Genomic DNA, 23479 nt, shown 5'->3' on the forward strand with positions numbered 1-23479 from the left:
ATCCCATGCCTACTTCAGATCAATTAAAATAAGTTTTAAAACACTTTGGAAAAAAGTCATTACAAATTTTATTACAGCTCATTAACGGCAGCTGTTATGATTTCTAGGTGATGAGGTTCTGTCGTCTGTAGGCTAGATAGTCTCATTTCAAAATGATCGGTTCGGCTTGTGTGGACTTCGAAGGACCTTAGAAGTACGCAGCCTCTAAAATGAGACACAGCTTGTATCTATCTTTTTTTCTTGCTAATTTTTAGTCCAATATTTTTTTAATGTCTGTTTTTATAGTTACTTATTTCATGCTATTGTGATTGCGATTTGGCTTGGGCTGGACTTGGGCTGATACCGCAGCTCCTCTTTATGATCACTACATCAAAGATTCAGGCTCCAAATGACATCATTGGTGTGATCATTAAGCAAAAAAAATATATTTTGGCTTCGCTTTTCTACAATGGAAGGAAGTGGAGCCAAATCGCTCATCTTTTTTAGTGTAAAGTTTCAGCCAGCTTTCAGCCATCTGAAAACAAGTGACGTCGCTAGTTTTCTGGTGTGTCAGGGCCCTTAAAAGAGCAGCTCCCTTTAAACCATTTACTTAACCCCATTTTCTAAAAGGGGGAAAAAGATTAGAAGCCTTTAACTTTCAAAAATATAATAAATAGGTAATAAAAATAAATCGCAATCTAACATCAGCATTTCAAGTATCAATTGGTGAGTAGTATATTTGCAAACACTTATTTCCTCTTGCCCGTGGTGAGCTGTCTTTTGGTTATGGCCTCCAGTCTTTTCCTTTCCGCTTCTTCTGCTTTCTTTCGCTCTTCTTTTAGTTCTTTGTATCTCCACTTGGGGATCTGAAGGAACTGTTCTTCTACACAGCTGCTTTTTCGCCGCACTCTCTCCGGCACATAGGTTGGAGTCGGAGCCTTGATGATCCTTACTTTGGGCACCACCAGACCTGGTCTGACGCTGCTCCTCCTCAGCAGGTGTAATGGCAGCAGACTGGTCCTGCGGATGGTCAGCGTGGACGAATCGTCTGCTTGAGCATGAGGCTGTAAACTTGCGCGTCGATCTCTCGGTTTTGGCACCAGCAGGACGCGGGAGTTCTGAAAAAGTCGTTTATAGTTCTCGATGCGTTCAGGTCCGAGTACTTTGAGCTGTTCGATGCGTCGTTTTTTTAATATCTCCTGAACAGCGTAACGCCGTTTGCCCACACATGGTGGGCTGCTGGGACACACCGTTCGACATGCCGTCACAATGAACGGACTGCCTAACGATGTGGTCATGCGTACCATGTGATCGAGAACGCCGTCCTCTGAAGCCTCCGTGACGTTGCTGATGTCAAAGAAGTCGCGTAGTGTCTCTGAGATTTTCTGAATGCAGCCTTTGGGAGCCTGTGCTTTAGCCACCAGTGCGGGTAGAAGGGGCCATTCGGGTCGATAGCTGTCACAGAACTGATCCGCACACGGCTGATGCATGAGCCGCATTATGGTGAAGACGGTCTCGTGGCGGCTGGTGAAGATGGCCCACTCTCGAGCTGTAAACTTCCGCCCGTTGTCCCTTGCTTCCAAATCAGCCCCTGATGAACAAAGTAAATAGCTTGTGAGACCAGACTACTTCAGAACTTAAGAATATATAGAGAATATGTACCAGAATGTTTTGAATATTCTATATCTTGTCTGTCTGTCTGTCTGTCTGTCTGTCTGTCTGTCTGTCTGTCTGTCTGTCTGTCTGTCTGTCTGTCTGTCTGTCTGTCTAGCTATCTATCGTTCTGTCAATTGTTCTATCTATCTTACAGAAATAGGGGAGAGTAGACATAATATTTAGAACTAGGCATGAAACTACAGTTTTCGTTTGACACATTACAATATGTCACTAAGAAATAATAACCTTTATTTTTAATAATTTTTTTATGGCAAACCGGACCATAAGAAATAATCATTAGTGTTTAGCACAGTATGAGTCTAATATTTAATTCCTAATGGTTTTAAAAGTGTCTCAAATAGTCTAAAATAAAAAAATCTATCTATCTATCTATCTATCTATCTATCTATCTATCTATCTATCTATCTATCTATCTGTCTGTCTGTCTGTCTGTCTGTCTGTCTATCTATCTATCTATCTATCTATCTATCTATCTATCTATCTATCTATCTATCTATCTATCTATCTATCTATCTATCTATCTATCCATCTATCTATCTATTGTATGTAATTACTGTTTTCTCAAGAAAATGAAATGTTATTTTTTAAGAGTAAATATGCACCCCTTTCCATTTAGCAAGTTTACAACGAAAACAAAAAAGCTGACTAAATATGGAATTAAATTATATTACATTGAAGCGAGTTGTTATTCACATACTAATAATAATGCTAATATAATACAGTTTTCTCACAACACTATTTACATTTGCACAAATGTTAATACATTTCTCAAAACAATTAGTACAAACTACAAAACCTAGTTGATAACCTGCAAAAGCGTGTCACATGCTCAAAATGGAGAGCTCATTCCTCAAAAGCAAGTATTGATATCAATGAAAGTGTCAGTGTCATCAAGATGAAAAGTCCTGACACCATTGTTTATGAACAAGATAGTCAGATGGCTTTGCCATGTTTTCATTATGACAGTTTACTCAAATTTTGGTGACCCTTCCTGAAAATGCTCAAGACAGCACTATATACTATTTGCACAGCTATTTAAAAACTACAGTAAAGTTAGACGTCAATGTATTTAGTGAGGTATCTGAGTACAAGACACTGAATATGTATGTTTCACATTTTTACTGCATATGCTCTTTGCAATTCTAATTTATTCACAGCTTTGTGCAAAAGAATAAATACACCCTTATTTACAAGCATAAACTTCCTTTGGGTAGAGCTGAGCACAACTGTAAACAATATTGCAGTACATATTGGAACTGAACCTACAACACACATCGATCTGTAAATCATTCATCAAATTGTTCAATTTAAAAGACATTTTCAGAAAAAAAAGATTACATTTTTTATCAAATTTGCTTGACAGATTTTGACAACTATTCAACATTTTTGTGTAATGTAATAAAATGAAGACTTTTTGTTTGATATGGAATGACTATTCAGCATTCACAAGTTTAGTTAATTTTGACTGACATGACATAAGCAAATGATATTGTTATAAACAGCAGAGAGTTGTATGAAAGCAATTGATGCATGTCCAAAAGCATTTGCAATTTGTTGGAAGGAATGAGAAACTGCTACTCTGATGTGCACAAATGACTAATTGTTTTGAGAAATGCATCAACTGTTATGCAAATGTAAATAGTGTTGTGAGAAACACACCAAAGCGACTGAGAAAAACTGTAATAATAATGCTCATATAATAACAGTAATAACAACAATAATAATAGAAAATAAATAATAATAATTATTAGTAGTAGTATAAATTAAACAGCTCGCACTAAATAAAGTTCATTAGTTCATTGCACTAAAAGCACTACTCACAGATTACTTGCATATTAAGTCAGAATAAAAAAATCGAATAAAAGAAAAAATAAAGAAAAGAAAAAAAGAAGCAATTAAAATAAATAAATAAATAAATACTGTTGAGGGCATAATTATTAGCCCTCGTGAAATATGTATTATTTTTAAAAGATTTCTTAAGTGATATTTAATGGGGCATGAAAATTTTCACAGTATTTCCTATATTTTTTCTTCTGAAGGAATGTTTTTTTTTTTAAACAATTTTAAGGTCAGTATTATTAGTCTCTATTTTTTCAATTTGCAGTTTAGGCTGATTACTAGTATTTAAAAAAATAGCTAGTAAAATATTATGTTCTGTCATCCTGGCAAAGATCAATGAAATCAGTTATTAGAGATTAAATATTAAAACTATTAATCAACAAAGATTTACAGAACATTAAATCAGTAAAACAGTAAATCTGCAATATGACAATCATTGTGTTATACCCATATCTTCCTCTTAATGGAATAACAGCTGCTTTATATTGTTTCCCGGCAGTGTTGAGCAGTGGTGATCAGAGTCTGAAGTACCTGCCATCATCAGTGCTTTGACACACTCCACTCGACCCTGCATAGCAGCTTTCATCAGAGCGCTGAAACCATGGCAGTTCCTCTTCTCGATGTCAAGCCCAGGAAAATAGTTGAGTAGGTAGTTACAGATTGTGATGTGACCTGCAATTGTTTAGGCGAATAATGGAGATTCATTCAGCAACCTTTCTAGGGCACTCCGCAATTCAGCTCCAGTATTTGGAGAGATTTTTTTTAAGCGCTGAAACACCATGACACTTTATGACAGTAATCGAAATGTAAATATGTGCAGGTTTGGATTGAATTAGAGATGATTGAGTGTTCTTACCCGCCTGGGAAGCAGTGATGAGTGCTGTGTTGCCCTCGTTGTCTGACCAGTTCACATCCAGATGAGGACACTGGGAGAGAGCCATCACTACATCCACATAGCCTTGGTAGCACGCCACTATTAGTCCAGTCTGCAGGGTAAACAAAAACACACAAGGCTTTACTGTCAAGAAGTTTCCAACCTCGACAGGAAAATTCAGTGGAACTACACTTGGTAAATCTGAACTAAAAAGCACACAGATTTCACGATTCAATTTGGATTTGGAAATATATCAGGTACAGTTCATACCAATTTTCCCTATACGTCTCTCTTAAAGGGATAGTTCACCCAAAAATAAAAGTTTACTCACCATTTATTTATCTTCATTTGGTTTCAAACCTTTATGAGTTTCTTTTTAACACAAGAGAAGACCTTTTGAAGAATCTTGGAAACGTGGTAACCATTGACATCCATTTTAGAGGAAAAATACTATGGAAGTCAATGGCTACGATTTTCCACAATAACTTATTTTGTGTTCAACAGAAGAAAGACAGTCTTGGAACAAGTGCAGGGTGATTAAATCATAACAAAACTAATAGGTGAACTGTCTTTTTAATTAAAGCCCCATTATGTTTTATCTTGTATGCGTACATGCATACATACTGTACTTTGAAAGAAATATATGTTAAATTGTGTCTGTTCATTAACTTAATCATAAAAACAAGGTATACATTAGATTAAAATTACAACAGAGTCTTAAGTAATTAATTAGCTTTTTACTAACAATCAATTTATTCAATATAATTATTATATGTATTATACTTATAATATGTTCTAGTCATGGAAACATTCAACTCATGGAAATTGACTGGCTTGGAGATTAAGTTAAAAGACATTATATTATTGAAGAGGGAAAGTTAAACATTTCACATGTTTGGCCATCTGTCGCGTGTTATTTTGTGTTGCTGAGACTTTAAACAAACAGAAAACATATGAATCATAAGTAGGGCCAGATGGAATCTGCGGACATTTTTTGCTATTTCTGCACGGAACTTTGTTAAAAATCTGCAGATTTATGCAGAATGATTTTGGGAGTATCATAACTAAAACCTTAATATATGAAACTAAAAAGTAGTCCATTTTTAACTTGTATTTAATGTTTACAATGCAAATCCAATGAGATCCACTTATTTGGTAAACAAAGCAAGTCTCTCATATAATATCTCTACAAAAAGACAGAAAATAATACTTAAACTATATTGTAAATAAATCATATAAATATTTTCATATTAGTCGATGATATTACTGTAATTAATTTAAAAAATGAATAAATATAAATTGAAACCCATTTACACAAGTAAATAAACAGAATCAATGATGGCTTAAAAATCTGTGGAATTCTGCGTGCGCAGATTCCGTGTGGGCCTAATCATAAGCAAGTGTTAATTAACTTATTTATTTTTAATGCAGTGATTTTAAAAGATAAGATAAAAGTTTAACCCCTTAAATGTCACTTAAATTTACATCACTTTTTTGCAACTAGTTCTAATCCAATCATGACAAACTGTATATCATTGGAAATTTTCAAGATTTCTGAATAAATATTTTACCACAGTTTTTTGTAACGTTTGAAGAGTAATAGATTAAAAAAACCTTTACTGTCACCCTACAACCTGTGTGACCATTTAAGGATGCTTTTTTAAACCATAACATTTTAGTCTAAACATAAAGCAATCATGATAAACTATAAATTATTTGAAAACATTAACATTTCTGGTTTCCATATCTGCTTTTATCTGGACATATCTGGACTGATTTTTGATAGATATTACTGAGCAACAGTCATTTATTAATTTGCAACAAGGATACTGGTCAGAGTCGTAAAGCATTACTTTGCTACAGCAATCCACATGTAAAATTTGGTTTAGATGTTTTTTAGAGACCAAAATGAACTTAAATGGCCCATACTATAGAATTTCATGTCTATTTTACAAATATTGTCAAATGTATGAAAAAATACAGTTTATATAACTCAAAACATAGGGGGTGCCCATGTATGTTTACCAATGGAAACTGGAGGTCATCTGGTTGTCATGTCTGGTACTGCAACCAAACAAAATCTTACAGAAAGCTAATTTTTTTAAATTTAGAATATAATTTGGTCAGATATTTAGCTTTAATTTTCTGTCAATTTTAATCTAAAACATGTTTGTAATATACACATTTCCTGCATTATATATTCATGTACATTCATCGTTTTATAATTTTCATAAACATAAAGGCACGTAACTTTTGTTTAATTTAACTTCTTGAATTTTTTCTGACATCTGTCTTCTTTAAAATGAGACCAACCTTAAATCTGTGCACCAAAGCGTTGAAGATTGGCAATCATTTAAGTTGAACATGAGTTTCATGTCTATGTTCAAAAAGTGAGGGCGACAGTTAATGTGTTAAAGGATTGATTTTAGATTTCAGTATCCATACTGACCAAATGAATATGAACTCTATCAATTTGATAACTGACCAAAAAAAAAATCACAACAACCACTGTTCGGTTCAGTTTGCTCAGATTTACAGTAAATGTATTTTAAACATTCTACTTTATTACTGAGCTGGGGTGAATTCAGGACTTTAATCGGACCTGAAGTAGCAGCTTCAAACCTGAATGTGTGCAGAACTGCAATTAGGTGATTTCACAGTGTTACTGGCAGAATGTTTTTTTTCTTTGAGGGAAGGAGGGGGGATTTACTGAAGGCCGCTGGCATGCCTGTTTCTCTTTTCACAGGCAGTGTGGAGGGGAGTGTCAGCAGCCTCCTCACACTGAAGCACAGCTGGAGGCTCAGGACTATAAATAAACTCTGGACAAGCTCATTTTACGCGGCTATGACAATAGGAAGAGATGCTTCCAGTTGATGCATGCCAGCCAGGTGTGTGTGTATTAGGTGAAACGTGTCGTGATGTTCCCAGGCTATTGTACACAAACAACTGTAAGTGAGCAATCTGCTGGTTAATTCCTCTGAAAAGTGTGAACACTGTGGCTCTGTGGTGCTTATCAAACATTTCTCTGTTTGAGAATCTCAACACCTAACATTGAACCATTGGTGTGAATTTGGGGCAAGACTGTTAAGGAATAAACCAGATACCAGGAAAAGCTGAAATATTCTTTGGGTCTGATTCACCGGTATTTCCAGGGATTGTTTGTGTTCATTTGGACAGGGGAACTTCTCACTTTCATCTGTCATGTTCAAACTATTTTTGTAATAATAATAGTCTTGCTGTTAGTCAAATAACTTTGCCACTGTATCAGATTAGCAGTTTAATATATGTTTTTCAGTACACTTTAAGAGACTTGGCAGGATTCCTTAAGACCCTGGTATACATCAGGCAAAAATTACAGAATGAACTGGTCTGAAGTCATTTACAGTTTTTCTCGATTGCTTTGGCTCAGTTCTCGATTGAAATTTAAGGTTGAACAATAAGTTTAAATCTCTGAATAATTAGCATTTTGTTCACTTCAGATCGGTATTTTTTATTAATTTAAGCAAATTGCAAATGCTTTGGCGCATGTGTGCAAACAGTAATCACAATTGTCTGTAGTTTGGACAAAAAATAATTGCATACGGCTTGTTGATCCAAACTGATGAGTCAATTCTCATTTACACTGTCAAACTATTCACAATTTCTCAATCATTTTTCTTCATTTAAGCCATCACGCTAAAAACAATTTATTCAGCTATAAATCATTTGTATACGCACATGTTTACACCATAAATATCTGACATTGTTTATAATCTCTGCTAAATTGGTAAATGACCTCTAATTGCAATACAATTTGCATCATATATTTAACCAATCAAGTTTAGAAGCATATATATGTAGATTGTCCAAAGCACAACCTCAATCATACCTTTTTTTTTTAATGGAGAACTTCCACAATCCTGAACTGCAGCAACATGATTGTGGAAGAGCAATTGGAAGACTTGTAATCAGAGCGACAGGATGTCCATCAAGAATATATTTTTTCAACAAATATCAGAATTGTTTAAAACTTTAATTTTTATTATTTTCATGGTTGACTTGACTGTCATAGTAAAAAAAACAACTGATCATTTTGTGATCATACGATGACAAATACATTTTATGTTCTGGTGTCCTTGGCCAAACTACTGACACTATAACTAGGTTTTGAAGCATAAATTAAATGTTTTGGGAGAACTACATTTTTCAGAGATGCAATAAAGTTCTGAAGTTCCAGCAAACAGTTTTGAGATTTTCACTCACAGTTTAGAGAATGTTAAGACTGTTTTGATAAATTGTGCCAAAGCAATTGAAAAAAACTGTAAAATAAAGTCAAGCCAAAACGAAATTATAGGAAATGAATTTAAAGGTGCAGTATGTAAGCTTCAAACCCAGTGGTTGAACTAGGTATTGCATCCTGGTTTAAAACACGCAAGTGCAGGTTGCCAGATTGACGACATCATCAGCAGCTATCTATCGAGCCTAAAGGCTGATTTAAGTCATGTTTTAAACAAAAGCAACGGCACATGATAAAAGGAATATTTTCCATACTAAAATGAGTTTTTAATACCTAAAAATGTATGTTTTAAAAATAACATTTATTATTTGCTATTTAATAACAACTCTGACTCTGCTTCTTGTTTTCGGGGTCTGCTACTGTCCATCGGAAATCACAATTTGGTTGCAGACACATACTTTGAGAGCCTTCCTGACTGACTGAATGAGTGCATGGACTACACTGTTTTCCACCAAGGCAACCCGGGGTGCTGAAATATAGTTGGCTGAACTGTCATTGGGTGAATTAAAGGGACCATTATCATTGTCATTGGGTGAATTAACGCACATTTTCAAAGCAGAATATCTGACTTTAGCATTGTTTTTCAGTTAAACAATAATGTTCACTTAGCATGTTTCTTAAATATCTGCTTTAGAAGAGACAAAAACTTACATACAGCACCTATAAAAACAACTTGCCAAAGTAAACTTTCCACAAAAGTTCACTTCAGCTAGTATATGCCATGATTATAATAGCCATTGTTAATAACAGTTATGATAGATCCAAAAACAGCTACAGAAAATCTGCCATTTACTAACTTTTTTATTCAAATTTGTATGTGCATTTTAGGATGTTGAATAAAACAGTGCTAGATGGAAATGCCAACATGGGGATAAATGTAAAAATGCACTAGAAAAACACTTACAGAATAAATATAGATGCGTATGTACACTGAAAAAAAGTGTTGCATGCAAAACTGTTGCAAACTATTTATTTGTGTTCAATTTAAACAAACAAATTAAATTGAGCAATGTTCAACTTAATTTGTTTGTTTAAATTCAGCCCAAATAAATTGTTTACAACCACTTGACAAAAAAAAATGTAGTAAATCCAAGGAATCATCTTTGAATCATTTTTTTCAGTGTAGTAAGTTGTGTGGTTTTGCCTCAGCACATAATATGATTGGATAACTGAACTTATTAGCGCACAGGTCAGTCACATGGTCTCAAATCTTATATTAATATATTCCTTTTTTAAATATGACAACCATTGTTATTGTGTGTAGCAATATACAACACTTTTAATATGTAAACAAAGAGCAACAATAGTTTTCCTACTTGTGGGAAATGTGAAGCAATTTGCATTGCAAAACATTTTATTATTTTATTAATAGGCCGCCAGTTTCTCAGGAAGTGATGATGATGTGTTTTCAAATGTTTAACTTAACTATAGTGTTATTTTTACACTAGTCATTTTTCTTAGTCTGCATTTTATGTCAAATAGACTCAACTTGGTTTTAATACAAATGTAGACATGTGTTGGGGGTAATCTGTGGCCTGGTTGATTCTTAAAATAGAAAGGATTAGTCTTGTGAGCCACTGAATGAAAGAGGGGTTACAGGATTTGTCCTCCAGTTCAGCTTTGCCAATGAAGAAAATATATGGTATCTACGATGCTTGTAATTAAAGCTTTGCATATCATATTTATGGGTGTAAAATGCAAAGGATATTCTGCTCCCAATGAGTACTAAATAATTGTTTAATTTTGAAACATTAGGTTACTTAAAGAGTTTTTACTCTCCAATTTCAGGATAACGAGTGATATACTGTATGACAGACTGGCACCACACACACAAAAAAAAAAAGAAATACTGAAACAGAAGCTGGCCTAAAAAGCTGTGACTGGATCAAGTTGGCCTGGATTTGATAATATCATGTCAGTCTGGCTGTGAAACACTGGAGTCCCTGAAAGCAGGTCAGTGGGTAACACTCATCCACAGATGTTCAGTTCAGTCAATGACTAGATATTACATCAACGCCGAGCTCAAAGTGATTCTGACGCATTCATCAACTGGAAAGCCCTACCTGCACAGCGGTGTCTAAATTAAATGCTTCGAATCTGCCAGAGAGTTGTCAGTTATGCTGGCTAAATTTATTTCCCAGCTAGTTTTATCAGTTGCTCCAGTTTAAGAGTATATACTGAAGTAAAATCAGCCTATTTCTTTTCTCCTGACACACATATTTGCAGTAAGTTCAACTCATCTCCTATAGCAATATTAGTTGCATGGTAAACAGGAAGTTAGGGGTCATGTGCATGTATGGGAGTAATGGAAAATACAGATGCACTTCAAAATACAGATGTTATGCATCCTGTAATGATATTAACATTTCACTCACAAGACGCCTTTAAATCACCAGCACTAGATATTTTTATGTTGCTTTGAAATGTAAGCTTGCCCTTATGATTCCATTAAAAGGTATGGATGTTATGCAACAGTTCATTCTAGTTGCAGTTTTGTGTTTTAAATGTGTATTGCACTGATTATGTTTGCAGCATTACATACCAGAACAATGTGTCTATAAACCATTCCAGTTGACTTTTTGCCTAGAGCAAGAGACTGAAATGTCTGAATGGTGCAACACTGTTGTGGTATGGTTGTTAATACCAGGTGGACTGGTCTAAGTACAGTATTTCAGAAGCTGCTGATCTACTGGGATTTTCATGCTCAAATATCTCTAAGACTTACAAAAAATGGTCTGAAGTGAGCAGCAAAATGTCTTGTAAAAGCCAGAAGTCAGAGGAGAATGGACAGATTGGTTCAGGCTCATCAAAAGGCAAAAATAGCACAACATATGAGCATCACTGAATGCACAACACTAAAAACCTTGAAACACCTGAGCTACAGCAGCAGTAGGGCATACCTGTGCCGCTCCTGTCAACTGAAAACAGGAAACTGAATTAGACAACAAAAGATTGAAAAAGTTTGCCAGGTCAAATGATTTCTCAATTTTTGCAGTAACATTTAGGCCAAATCCCAATTCTACCCCTTAGCCCTTCCCCTTACCCCTACCCAGGCTCGGCTCCACTGGGAGGCCAGGGTGGGCCTGGCCCACTCAATCAGGAGCTTGGCCCACTCTGGCCCCAAATCAGATTTGAATTTTTTTGTGATGCATTTTATAACTGAGACAGCAGCATACATACGATGTGACCATGAGCTTTAAAACATGTTTTGAAATAAACATTAAATAATAATTAATAATAATATTAAGACTTTTTAAAAATCACTAAATATAGAAAATGGTATGGAATATTTTTTCAAAGTATCATCTCAGACATTCCAGAATCATGACAATACTAGTTACAGTTATTGTAAAGATTTTTATATGCAGTAAAAGCAATATGGGTGATTCTTTTGCATTGTATAGTTGACATTTTTTTAAAAGAATAAAACTCTTTAAAAACAGCTATTTTTCCAGTATCTTATTGAAAGCATATTTATTTTTAAAATTCAGCAAACATAAATGATTAAATGTTTTATTTTTAGATAAATAAATGGTTTTTTTATATTGTTTGTGAACTCTGTTATGGATGAATTTAGTAATGTGTAGAAATAACAATAAATCATGGCAAGAAAAATTATTATGGGTAGTTACTAAATTGTAACTGAATAGACCGTAACAATGCTTTATATATATACAGTTGAAGTCAGAATTATTTGCCCCCTGAATTATTAGCCTCACTGCTTATTTTTTCCCCAATTGCTGTTTAACAGAGGGAAGATTTTTTCAACACATTTCTAAACATAATAGTTTTAATGACTCATTTCTAATAACTCACTTTGCCATGATGACAGTAAATAATATTTGACTAGATATTTTTCAAGACACTTCTATACAGCTTAAAGAGACATTTAAAGGCTTAACTAGATTAATTAGGTTAACTAGGCAGGTTAGGGTAATAAGGCAAGTTATTGTATAACGATGGTTTGTTCTGTAGACTATCGAAAAAAATATATAGCTCAAAGGGGCTAATAATTTTGACCTTAAAGGGGTTTTTAAAAAAATAAAAACTGCTTTTAATCTAGCTGAAATAAAACAAATAAGACTTTCTCTAGAAGAATAAATATTATCAGACATACTTTGAAAAATTTCCTTGCTCTATTAAACATAATTTGGGAAATATTTTAAAAAGAAAAAAAAATGGGGGGATAATAGTTCTGACTTCAACTGTATGTATATATATATATATATATATATATATATATATATATATATATATATATATATATATATATATATATATATATATATATATATATACCCTCATTTTGTGTGTTCATGTGAAGGGGTAGGGGTGTCCCAATTCTCTTTAGCTTGAAGGCGTAGGGCTAAGGGGAAGGGGTAGATGTCCCTTCGAACTGAGATTTTTCAGGACCACACTCGAAACCAAGGGGTAAGAACATTTCCCAGAATACACTATCTACACCATCTACAATAGCAGCATACTGTAGCTGCACCCGGAAGTAAGGAGATCCACAAATTAGTATTTTTTTTGTCATTATAACAAATTTTTACAAGCAAGCAAGCACATGTTTTAAACCTCTAAATTTCGCTATCTCTAATCCATAATAGTAACTCCTGTATTGTAGTGCCACATTCTGACACTCGATGACCTTGTCAGAAAAGTCTAGTGGCTGGGAATGACCTTTTTCCAGTGTCTGGTATAATTTTAATGTTGTTTTTTGTGTGTTTGCATAGATGAATTTGGCCAGTGTGTAAATGCGCAGTACAGTTATGAGCTTATTGCCACATTATATCGTTATGATATCATTGCCTTCAGTGATTTCCTGAAGATAAATACCAAAAAAATAACGCAACTGGAATAAATACAGCAGTCACGATCGTCTGATCTCATATGAAGCAAGAGATCGCGATGACATATCATGACCTGTGCAAGTGCTGTAGTGGTGTCCCATTTCTTAGGGGTACATTTTAAAGCATTTCCCCTTCATACTCTGTTTCAAGGGCCAAGGGGAAGGGGTACAGAAATAGAATTGGGATTGGGCCTTAGATGGTAGTGTCAGAATTTGGTATACAGAGCATGAAAGCATATGTGCCGCTTAGTATCAGGCAGTTGGAGGTAGGGCTGCACAATATATCGTTTCAGAATTGATATCACAATGTGATTATTCGCAACAGTCACATTGCAGGATATGCAATGTTGAGTTTGTATTATAATTTATAATTTGCATGCATTTTTAATGCCTGTAATTGTAGAATGGATTTAAAAGCATTCAGGTATAAGAAATTGCACCATTTGTGACCTTAACTACTTTTTTTATTATTAATTTTATTGAATTATTTTTTTATTTTTATCATTCAGTATACAGAGAATGGAAGCATGTACAGTGCTTAATATGAGTACACCCCTCACAAATCTCCCATTTAAATTAATATTTTCTATAGGAAGCTGTTAAGTGAGCAATCCGTGTTATATTTGCTACAATGTTACATTTGCTGAACAATGTTATATTTGCTAATCTAACAAAGTATCTTATTGGACGTGTATCTTTGTGGGGGGACATTTTCTTGACATACTTTGTGACCATTAGTGCCAACTTAACATTGTTATTGTTGTTGACTGTCTATTCCTTTATGACCACAGTGTACCCATCTAGTGCTGGCTTCTTCCTGTAGAACTAGCAGAACACACTCAAATCATCTCAAAACATGAATATAACAATTAGATTACAATATCAAAAGGGATGTTCATGAAAGACATTAAAGAGACTTTATTAGTGCACGTTGTGAAGTTAGTTGATTATATATAGTATAAAAAAATTATAGAAATCCTCTAAAATAGTTATGATAAATAATCCTCAATAAAATCAATGAAAAATGGGAGGAGTGGCTACATTGCAGAGATGTGTCACTTTGCTCACAGTTGATTGGTTGAAAGCTGTGCATCGTTAGATACCAAATGCAACAAAGGACAAGCTTGATGTGATTGAAGTCGAGCTGCCTTCAAAGCAAACTGAAAATTCACTGGCTAACTAACTAAACTGGCTTCATTGTAGGGCTGCACGATTAATCAAAAAAAGACCGCGATCTCGATTAAACCCCACACACGATCTTAATTCTGCTTTTCGATTCTGCCAATTATATTTTCAAGGTCAGTAGAGAAGAGTAAAGTCTAGATTGGATATGCAGCCAGCCGGAAGAGCAATATGCACATCAATATAGCAGCATTTTTTTATGACACTGTATAACAATAATTAATACTTTTACAGTACTGTGACAGTTAAGTTTAGGGTTGGGGTGGGAAAAGACATTAATAAAATACAATAAATGGGAAATTTTATAAATAATTTACGTTAACTTTGGCCGCAACCATATCCGATCTAGCAACAACCGTAGAGAACCATAAAAGTGGTCGCACAAGTCTACCGTTGGCGCAATAGCCTAGTGGTTAGTGCGTCGACATATGGTGCAGTAGCACGTCAGGGCGTCACGAGTTCGAATCCCGGCTCGAGGACATTTCCCTACCCCCCTCTCTCTCTCCAACTTCGCTTCCTGTCCTAAATACTGTCCTATCTAATAAAGGCAAAATAGCCAAAAAATAAATCTTTAAAAAAAAAAAAGAGTCCCATACTGTATTTGTAAGGTATAATTCACCCCAAAATCTCATTTGTGTCTTCATGTAATGATGTATTTGTGACAGCAAAATCACGTATGAGCTGACGCATTTTATTACCGAGAGGATGCCCACCAATGATGTCTACTTTAGTGAACAGAACCTGCATAGGTCATGAATAACAGGTAATAAATTCAGTATGTTTCACAGAGCAATCGTTTGGGAGCCACGTGGGAAGTATGATTTGCATGTAATTTTTTTCCTCAAAGTAACGGCAGCCATGACATGAGCTGCCCTCGGTAGTGAAAGCGAAACCGAAAGCATACACATCTTTTATATGATCATATCGCATTTTAGAGTTGTGATTATCACAAGCATTTGATCTGTTTTTTCTTTCATAGCAAACACAAAGTGTTGTGCATGAAAATAAATATTTACTGGGTCAGTAGAAGTACTCTAACCTATATAATATAAATGTATAAAATGGAAGATGGGCTCTGATAATGCCAAATGTTTCATTTTACCAGTGAAAAAAGGGTCTAATAATGTTAACAATGACAAATGACAAGCATATGTCTCGAACATAATAATTCAACTTTCAGAATTATGAATTAGTTTTATTCTGATGTCATCACTTTACTGTGAATTAACAACCATTAATTAATAAATCTAATGTTCAAGTCCACCATTCCAAATCTATACAAAATTGAGCATTTTAACCAAGCGGCAACCTCCCGCTCTGCCTCGGGAAGCCAATACGGAAGTAACTGAAACTGCAATTCATTAAAATTCCGCTAGTCCTGGCTCCATAATAGAGCAAATTTTAATTGAGCCCACTGTTAGAATGGCCAACTATACAACAGAAAAAAGGTGTTTACAGCCTGGTACAAAGAACGATTTTGGTTCATATAGCTATTATTACCCTCCATGACAACTGTGAGGGGGGTGAATTTTTTTATAACTCATCCATTTGCTTTATATAAGGTTATATTAAGTTTGCATAATTAAGGGCGTGGCCACTTGAGTGACAGCTAGGTCTCGCTGGTCGCCGTCACTTCACCTCAGCTGAATCCGGCAGATTAGCCACTGATCTCGGCATATTCATCGTATTTTCTTTTGTTTTATGTGGCTTTACACAGTCAGTTGCCTTTTGGACTTATTTCCTACAATTATCAGATGATATGGGATGCTGTGTGCATTTAATTGTGCTCACAAACCATTCACGTGGCCTCCGTTTCCCATGTGAGTAAAGTTATATACTTGTATACCATCTCTATAAATGTATTTGTTTTATTTAAGATCATTTATCATTTATAATGTTCTTTAGAGCTGTAAAGCACTCCAGAATGTGACAGATTGATTAGCTGTAGGCTCTAGAACAGTCATCTGAAGCGTTGTCATACAGTGTTATGCTGGAGTTCATCAATAGTCTTGCATTTACTAACACAGAATATATTTAAAGTGTTTGGAAGTAATTTGCGTTTTCCTCCTGTAGAAAAACGTCATAAGAACAATGTTTAGTGGCTCAATGTATTACTACAGTGTTTTTAAAAGTCTAAACACTTTATTGATATAGTGTACAGCCAAGCACATGTGGTCAGAACACAAACAAGTCGCAGGTAATGAAGTATTAAGCGTTTCTCCCAAAGTAAAGTCTGTCTGCCAGGTCTAAGCAAAGTGATAGCAGGTGTCTGTAACTCCGCTCACTCTCCACCTCTTTGCCCTTGTTTGGTATCCCACCGTGGGTGCGATGACGTGCTAACAAAATGGCGACGGTTGGTCGCGCCTACTTGTAGCTTCTTTTGTGCTCTTTAGAAACCTATGGGTGACGTCACGGGTACTACATCCATATATTTTACAGTCTATGATTTTAACCAACAGTAGAGCTACACACATAGACCTAATATTATTATTGTTGTTTTACCATATGCTTGAGAATAACAATATTAATAGCCTACTCTTATTAAACTTTATTTTACTTCTACAAAATCGTGAGAACATCATGATCATGATTTTAAGCAAAAAAAAAATAAAAATCACGATTCTCATTTTAGCCAGAATCGTGCAGCCCAACTTCATGATATAGGCACCAACACATTTCTATATCCACACCATTATGAATTTAAGCAAATACATACACCTTTTTTTTGCCAAGTCATTCAGTGCAGGAAGGGAGGAATCCAATGCACACTGACTAATGACCTTATTTACAGCATGACTCCATGCAGAGATGGTCTCAGATGAACAGAGCACATGCTGGAACTATTAGTGGGGGAAATCTTCCGCCTGTTGGTCTGAACTGTCCTGTATTGAAGAGTGATGAAAGCTGAGATAAGAGAAGAGCCTGTGTGAAGTGAAACTCCTGAAGTTCCTCAGAGCTCGTTCTCCTTGAGCCCTGTCAGTAAGGCTATGGGGAATGGATAAGCCATGCCATCGTATCAGCTGGAGTGTGTTGATTTCACACTTTCTCTAAAATCCACACTTTTAAGCTGTAATGTGATACATTCTGAACGGTCCAGGCCTCTCTGATGTCACTCTGAGACTCATTTTTGAGAGGAATGGCCCAGGTTTGTGTTGTAAACAGAAATTAGCAAAGGCTTTTTCTCGTTACAGAGCAACTCCATTATTAAACCCTCATGGCCATTTTTTACGCATTACTCGTCATATACACTTTGCACAACATGTGTTTTGCATTTAGTTTTATATAATGTAATTATCTCACAACACATGCTTTAGAGTTTGCCAGAAATAAACCTGAACTAAACTAACTGAACTTCTCACACTTGCAGACATTTTTAGTGCACAATTATAAAGCTAACACCTTCACACTACTATATACATTTTATAAAGTGTTGAGTTTAGTTTTATCAGTGTTATTCATCCCTAATACAAGATCTTGTGACAATCACAGCTGAAATAGGTAAAAATGAGGTACTTTATTTGTACCTTGAACTTTAAACAGTTTTGGCAGGCAACAAAGCTCAAATAAAATCCAAAAAAACAGCGTGGTCAGCTATTTTTTTTGAGTACCTCAGATTTTTACCATAAACATATAAGCAATTAATTAATTGCCCACACTCTTAGACTAACAAACAACTTGCTTTACAATAAAGTGTATACACCTATGTGTTACAATAAAAAATATGAAATCAAAACATTTAACAAGCTTTACTCATTCATTCATTTTCTTTTCGGTTTAGTCCCTTTTATTAATCAGAGGTCGCCACAGCTAAATGAACCGAAACTTTCCAGTGGCTGCCCTTCCAGCCGCAACCCAGTACTGGGATACACCCATACACTCTTGCATTCACACACATACACTACAGCCAATTTAGCTTATTTAACTCACCTATAGAGCACTGTATGGACTGTGGGGGAAACCGGAGCACCCGGAGGAAACTCACGCGAACATGGGGAGAACATGCAAACTTCACACAGAAATGCCAACTGACCCAGCCGGGGCTCAAACCAGCGACCTTCTTGCTGTGAGGTGCCATTGCTACCCACTGCGTCACTATGTCGCCTTAACAAGCTTTATTTACAATGTTTTAATAAAGCTTTATAATTATTTTTAATATCCAGCACATTTTATTTATAACATTATATCTCTTTGGCTGTTAATAGACTATACTCCCTATCAGCTCACTCATCAGTTCTTGGCTCATTAAGAATCAATCAATGTTTGAAGAAGTTGGTTCTCAGTTCATTGAGTTAGTGTGTTATTAACCTGGATTATTGTGAGTTTGGTAGATCCAAAAATAGCCACTCTGACTGACTCAAATGCCCCTTTGTCAATCCATTTCTTTAATAAATAGTTTGAAATGGTTTTGACCAATTACTTTTAGACTCGAGAAAAGTTTAGACTCGAGAATAATTCATTCACAAACTTGGCCACTGTTGTCACACACAACAGTAGGCTAATTCATTCATTCATTTCATTTTCGGCTTAGTCCCTTTATTAATCTGGGGTCGCCACAGCGGAATGAACCAACAACTCATCCAGCATTTGTTTTATGCAGCAGATGCCCTTCCAGCGGCAACCCATCACTGGGAGACACATACACACTTATTCACACACATACACTACGGACAATTTAGCCTACCCAATTAACCTGTACCACATGTCTTTGGACTATGGGGGAAACCGGAGCACCTGGAGGAAACCCACGCGAACGCAGGGAGAACATGCAAACTCCACACAGAAATGGCAACTGACCCAGCCGAGGCTTGAACCAGCGACCTTCTTGCTGTGAGGCGCAAGCACTACCTACTGCGCCACTGCGTTGCCTGTTTAGGCTAATGTCTGTGTGATAATGTTAGGTATCAGGAAAATACTTGTTTGTTTCCAAACAGAGTGGTGCAGGGATGGCATCAAAACCCAGAAGAATAAATAAAGGTATTTCTATAGAGTTTTATAATGGGGGTCTGTAGTAAACTTAACAATAACTGATTGTCTGCGCCGGGTTTTATCCAGTTACTTTTTAGAGTCATACTTTTAGTAAAACAGCTTTAAAATTCTCACTTATAGCATGGGTGTGTCTAATTTACACTGAAAAACAAAAACGTAATAGTATTTTCAAGTTTTGCTACACAAACCACAGGTTATTCAATTGAGAAATACCCCCCACCCCCCACCCCAAAAAATAAATAATTAAAATAAATAAATAAGTAAATAAACATGTTGATACCCTTTAATTATAGGCTAATTGTTATTTTTATAGGGAGCAGAACCACTTTAAAGACCATTTTGAGGGAAGTAAACAAAAACAATGGCACCAGCATATTTCCTATTTTATATTTTTAATTTCTAAAGCTTCTGAGAATCTAAAAAGAGTCACATATTGATAAATATTGTTATACACCCAAAAAGTTAAGGTAACTCAAACCATTTGAGGAAACCGATTGCTACAAACCATTTGAGTTAAAAAAAACTAATCTATATGAGTACTGTGAACTTACTCCATTTAAGTTGAAGTAATGGGGTATTTAATTAACTCATTACCTTCAACACTGAGTTCAAAATTCTTTACAAATGAGTAGAATTAACTTTCGGTCAATTTTGAGTTAACTACACTCATTTCATTTGATAAAGTTGACAGTTGACTGGAATTTTCATGGGTAAATGACATGACCACATAGAAATGGTCTATAATCTACTTTTACTATAACTACTCATTGGTTTGCACATGTTTAACTTTTTATTGAGTCCAAAAAGTTTCAATCTGACTGACTCAAACACCCATGATTCAGGCCAGTTGATAAAATCAATATTTCAGAATAGTTTGAATAAACGAATAGTTCAAATGAATAGTAATTCTGAAATCACTTACACATCCTCTGCTAATTCCAAACCTTTATGAGTTTCTTTCTTCTGTTAAACACAAAGGAAGAAATTCTGAAGAATGTTGGGGAAAAAACAGCCATTGGCTTAGTTTTTTCTATATGGATGTCAATGGCTGCTGGTTTCTACAGAATACCTTTTTTGTGTTCAACTGAAACAAGAAATGCGTAAAAGTTTCGTATTTAACACTGTGAGTAAACTGAGGAAATTGACATTTTAGGGTGAACTATCCCTTTAAAGATGCGTTAGAGAAAGATATTCATTCATGAACGGCATTGTTTCAACACACTTATACTATAAATGCTACATGTTTTGTTTGCTAAGTGTGGTATCTGTTTATTGCGACAACGTAGCGATTAATTCAATGCGTGTTTGATGATGGTAAGACACTTACTCTTTTGTTTTTGTCCGTCTCCCGAACGTCCTCCTCTGTGACACCTTGTCTAATCATGAGTTTCACTATCAGCGCGTTGTTGCCGCAGCACGCTTGAAAAAAGGACAGCGGCGCGGGACTCTCCGGTGAAGGGGTTCTCTCAGAGTCAGCAAAGTCATCGTCCGGTGGATAAAACGAGTCGTCTGAGGCGATGCTCCTGGTGTCCGGCAGCTCCGAGAAGTCATCCAACTCTTCGAAGTCATCGTTGTTCCCGTCAAACTCGCAGGTGCCGAGAAATTCATCATAATTGTCATCGCCCGCGCGGTCAGGTGATTCCTCCACGATGGTGGGACAGATCTGGCCGCTTTTAGCATGTTTAAGTGGTTTAACTTTACCTGGAGATGATCCTCCGCCATCCCTGCTGTCCGTTATCAGAACCATTTAACCCCTATAGGACACAATCCTCAGGTCATGCGGATCAAGCACTTCCCGGTCTCCTTCATCTGCATTTACGTGCGTTAAAAGCATAGATCTTAACGATGGTAATACTTTAAAAAAATAAACTTTCAAACTCCGAACTGAGGTTCAAATCTTCTCTTAGATGTCTTCGACGTCATTTTGCTCCTCTCGTGTAGTGCGCTGGTGTCTATGTAAGTTAAAAAATAACTTACCACAGTTTTAATCAGCTCATTTTAATGTCCTTTTCTGTCTCCAAAGCGCGGTTGTCAATGTAGAGTTCCTCACAACACCAGCAGACGATCGAAAACACGTGTAGAAACCGAAAACAAATCCAAAACACTATATTTGCCGGTCCCTGTAATTTGAAACCGTCTTCTGAATGTCGCAATTTGTTCCTCGCAAAAACTTTTTAGATATTGTGAGGTTCCCACCAAACAGTTTTGATAGTGAGGCGCTAGACATGCCCTGCGGAAGATGAGCAGAGAAGCAGACGCGTGCGCTTCAAAACTCAGCCTCCATAATCCGATTAAATGCGCGCGCGCTCTCTCTCTCTCTCTCTCTCTCTCTCTCTCTCTCTCTCTCTCTCTCTCTCTCTCTCTCTCTCTCTCTCTCTCTCTCTCTCTCTCTCTCTCTCTCAGTATTGCTTTATGTGTCAATGTGGGTCATAGCTAGCTATACAAATTAAAATACAACGCACATTTAATAGCCTATTACTATATAAAATAACATTTAGTTTTATATAATGTAATTATCCCACAACACATGCTTTAGAGTTTGCCAGAAATAAACCTGAACTAAACTAACTGAACTTCTCACACTTGCAGACATTTTTAGTGCACAATTATAAAGCTAACACCTTCACACCACTATATACATTTTATAAAGTGCTGAGTTCAGTTTTATCAGTGTTATTCATCCCTAATACAAGATCTTGTGACAATCACAGCTGAAATAGGTAAGAATGAGGTACTTTATTTGTACCTTGAACTTTATACAGTTTTGGCAGGCAACAAAGCTCAAATAAAATCCAAAAAAACAGCGTGGTCAGCTTTGTTTTGAGTACCTCAGATTTTTACCATAAACATAAAAGCAATTAATTAATTGCCCACACTCTTAGACTAACAAACAACTTGCTTTAAAATAAAGTGAATACACCTTTGTGTTACAATAAAAAATATGAAATCAAAACATTTAACAAGCTTTACTCATTCATTCATTTTCTTTTCGGTTTAGTCCCTTTATTTATCAGAGGTCGCCACAGCTAAATGAACCGAAACTTTCCAGTGGCTGCCCTTCCAGCCGCAACCCAGTACTGGGATACACCCATACACTCTTGCATTCACACACATACACTACAGCCAATTTAGCTTAATAACTCACCTATAGAGCACTGTATGGACTGTGGGGGAAACCGGAGCACCCGGAGGAAATTCACGCGACCATGGGGAGAACATGCAAACTTCACACAGAAATACCTAGAAATAGCTATATAAATTAAAATGTAACGCACATTTAATAGCCTACTACTATTTAAAATAACAGAAACATTTTCTATTTCATTTCACATAACCTAAGCAAAATGAGATAAACAGGTTAGTTAATCAAAAACGTACACTGTAAATAAAATCCTGGTTGCCTTGCAGTTTTAAGCTGAATCAAATTAACCTTGAGTTCATTGAACTTATGTTTAACTGACTTAAAACAGTTTGTGTAACTTATAAAATTAAGTTAGAACATGATTAACTTAGTTTAATAAGTTACACTGAATTAAAAACATGCTGTCAAGGCTAATTGATAATATTTTTATACAGTGTAGTCAGATTGCATTGGCTGAAATGTGTACAATGTATACATTGTTACTGTGTACCATGTTTTTGTGGCATCAGGACTAATAACAAGTGTATATGAGTATAATAACATGAGTATGACACAGCTATTGGCCTACAAATAGAAGGTGAATTATGAGGATATTGCCCATGCCCTTAAAGGCTTATGAATCATACAAATTAAATCAAGCAGAGCCAAAGGTGGGTTCGGGTGGTTTGAAAG

The 23479-nt window shown here is 35.7% G+C and overlaps 1 protein-coding gene across 1 annotated transcript; it reads right to left on the reverse strand.

The window, feature by feature from the left end:
• Nucleotides 1–92: 92 nt before the first annotated feature.
• ankrd33ba (ankyrin repeat domain 33ba) lies at nt 93–21948 on the reverse strand. The gene is made up of 4 exons (XM_056450659.1): nt 20993–21948; nt 4352–4481; nt 4027–4167; nt 93–1570 (listed from the first exon to the last, which is right to left on the reverse strand). Exons 1-4 carry the CDS (start codon nt 21410–21412, stop codon nt 729–731), a joined length of 1533 nt encoding a protein of 510 aa, XP_056306634.1. The 5' UTR covers nt 21413–21948; the 3' UTR covers nt 93–728.
• Nucleotides 21949–23479: the final 1531 nt, after the last annotated feature.

Source organism: Danio aesculapii, chromosome 24 (genome assembly GCF_903798145.1).
Source record: "Danio aesculapii chromosome 24, fDanAes4.1, whole genome shotgun sequence".
In the NCBI taxonomy this organism is placed as follows: domain Eukaryota; kingdom Metazoa; phylum Chordata; class Actinopteri; order Cypriniformes; family Danionidae; genus Danio; species Danio aesculapii.

Coding starts and splice junctions, on each gene's coding strand:
- ankrd33ba (XM_056450659.1), bottom strand. CDS start 21,412: ATGGTTCTGATAACGGACAGCAGGGATGGCGGAGGATCATCTCCAGGT. Junction 4,482..20,992: donor AGACGGACAAAAACAAAAGA/GTAAGTGTCTTA, acceptor TTTACCCTGCAG/ACTGGACTAATAGTGGCGTG. Junction 1,571..4,026: donor CAAAGCACTGATGATGGCAG/GTACTTCAGACT, acceptor TTTGTTCATCAG/GGGCTGATTTGGAAGCAAGG.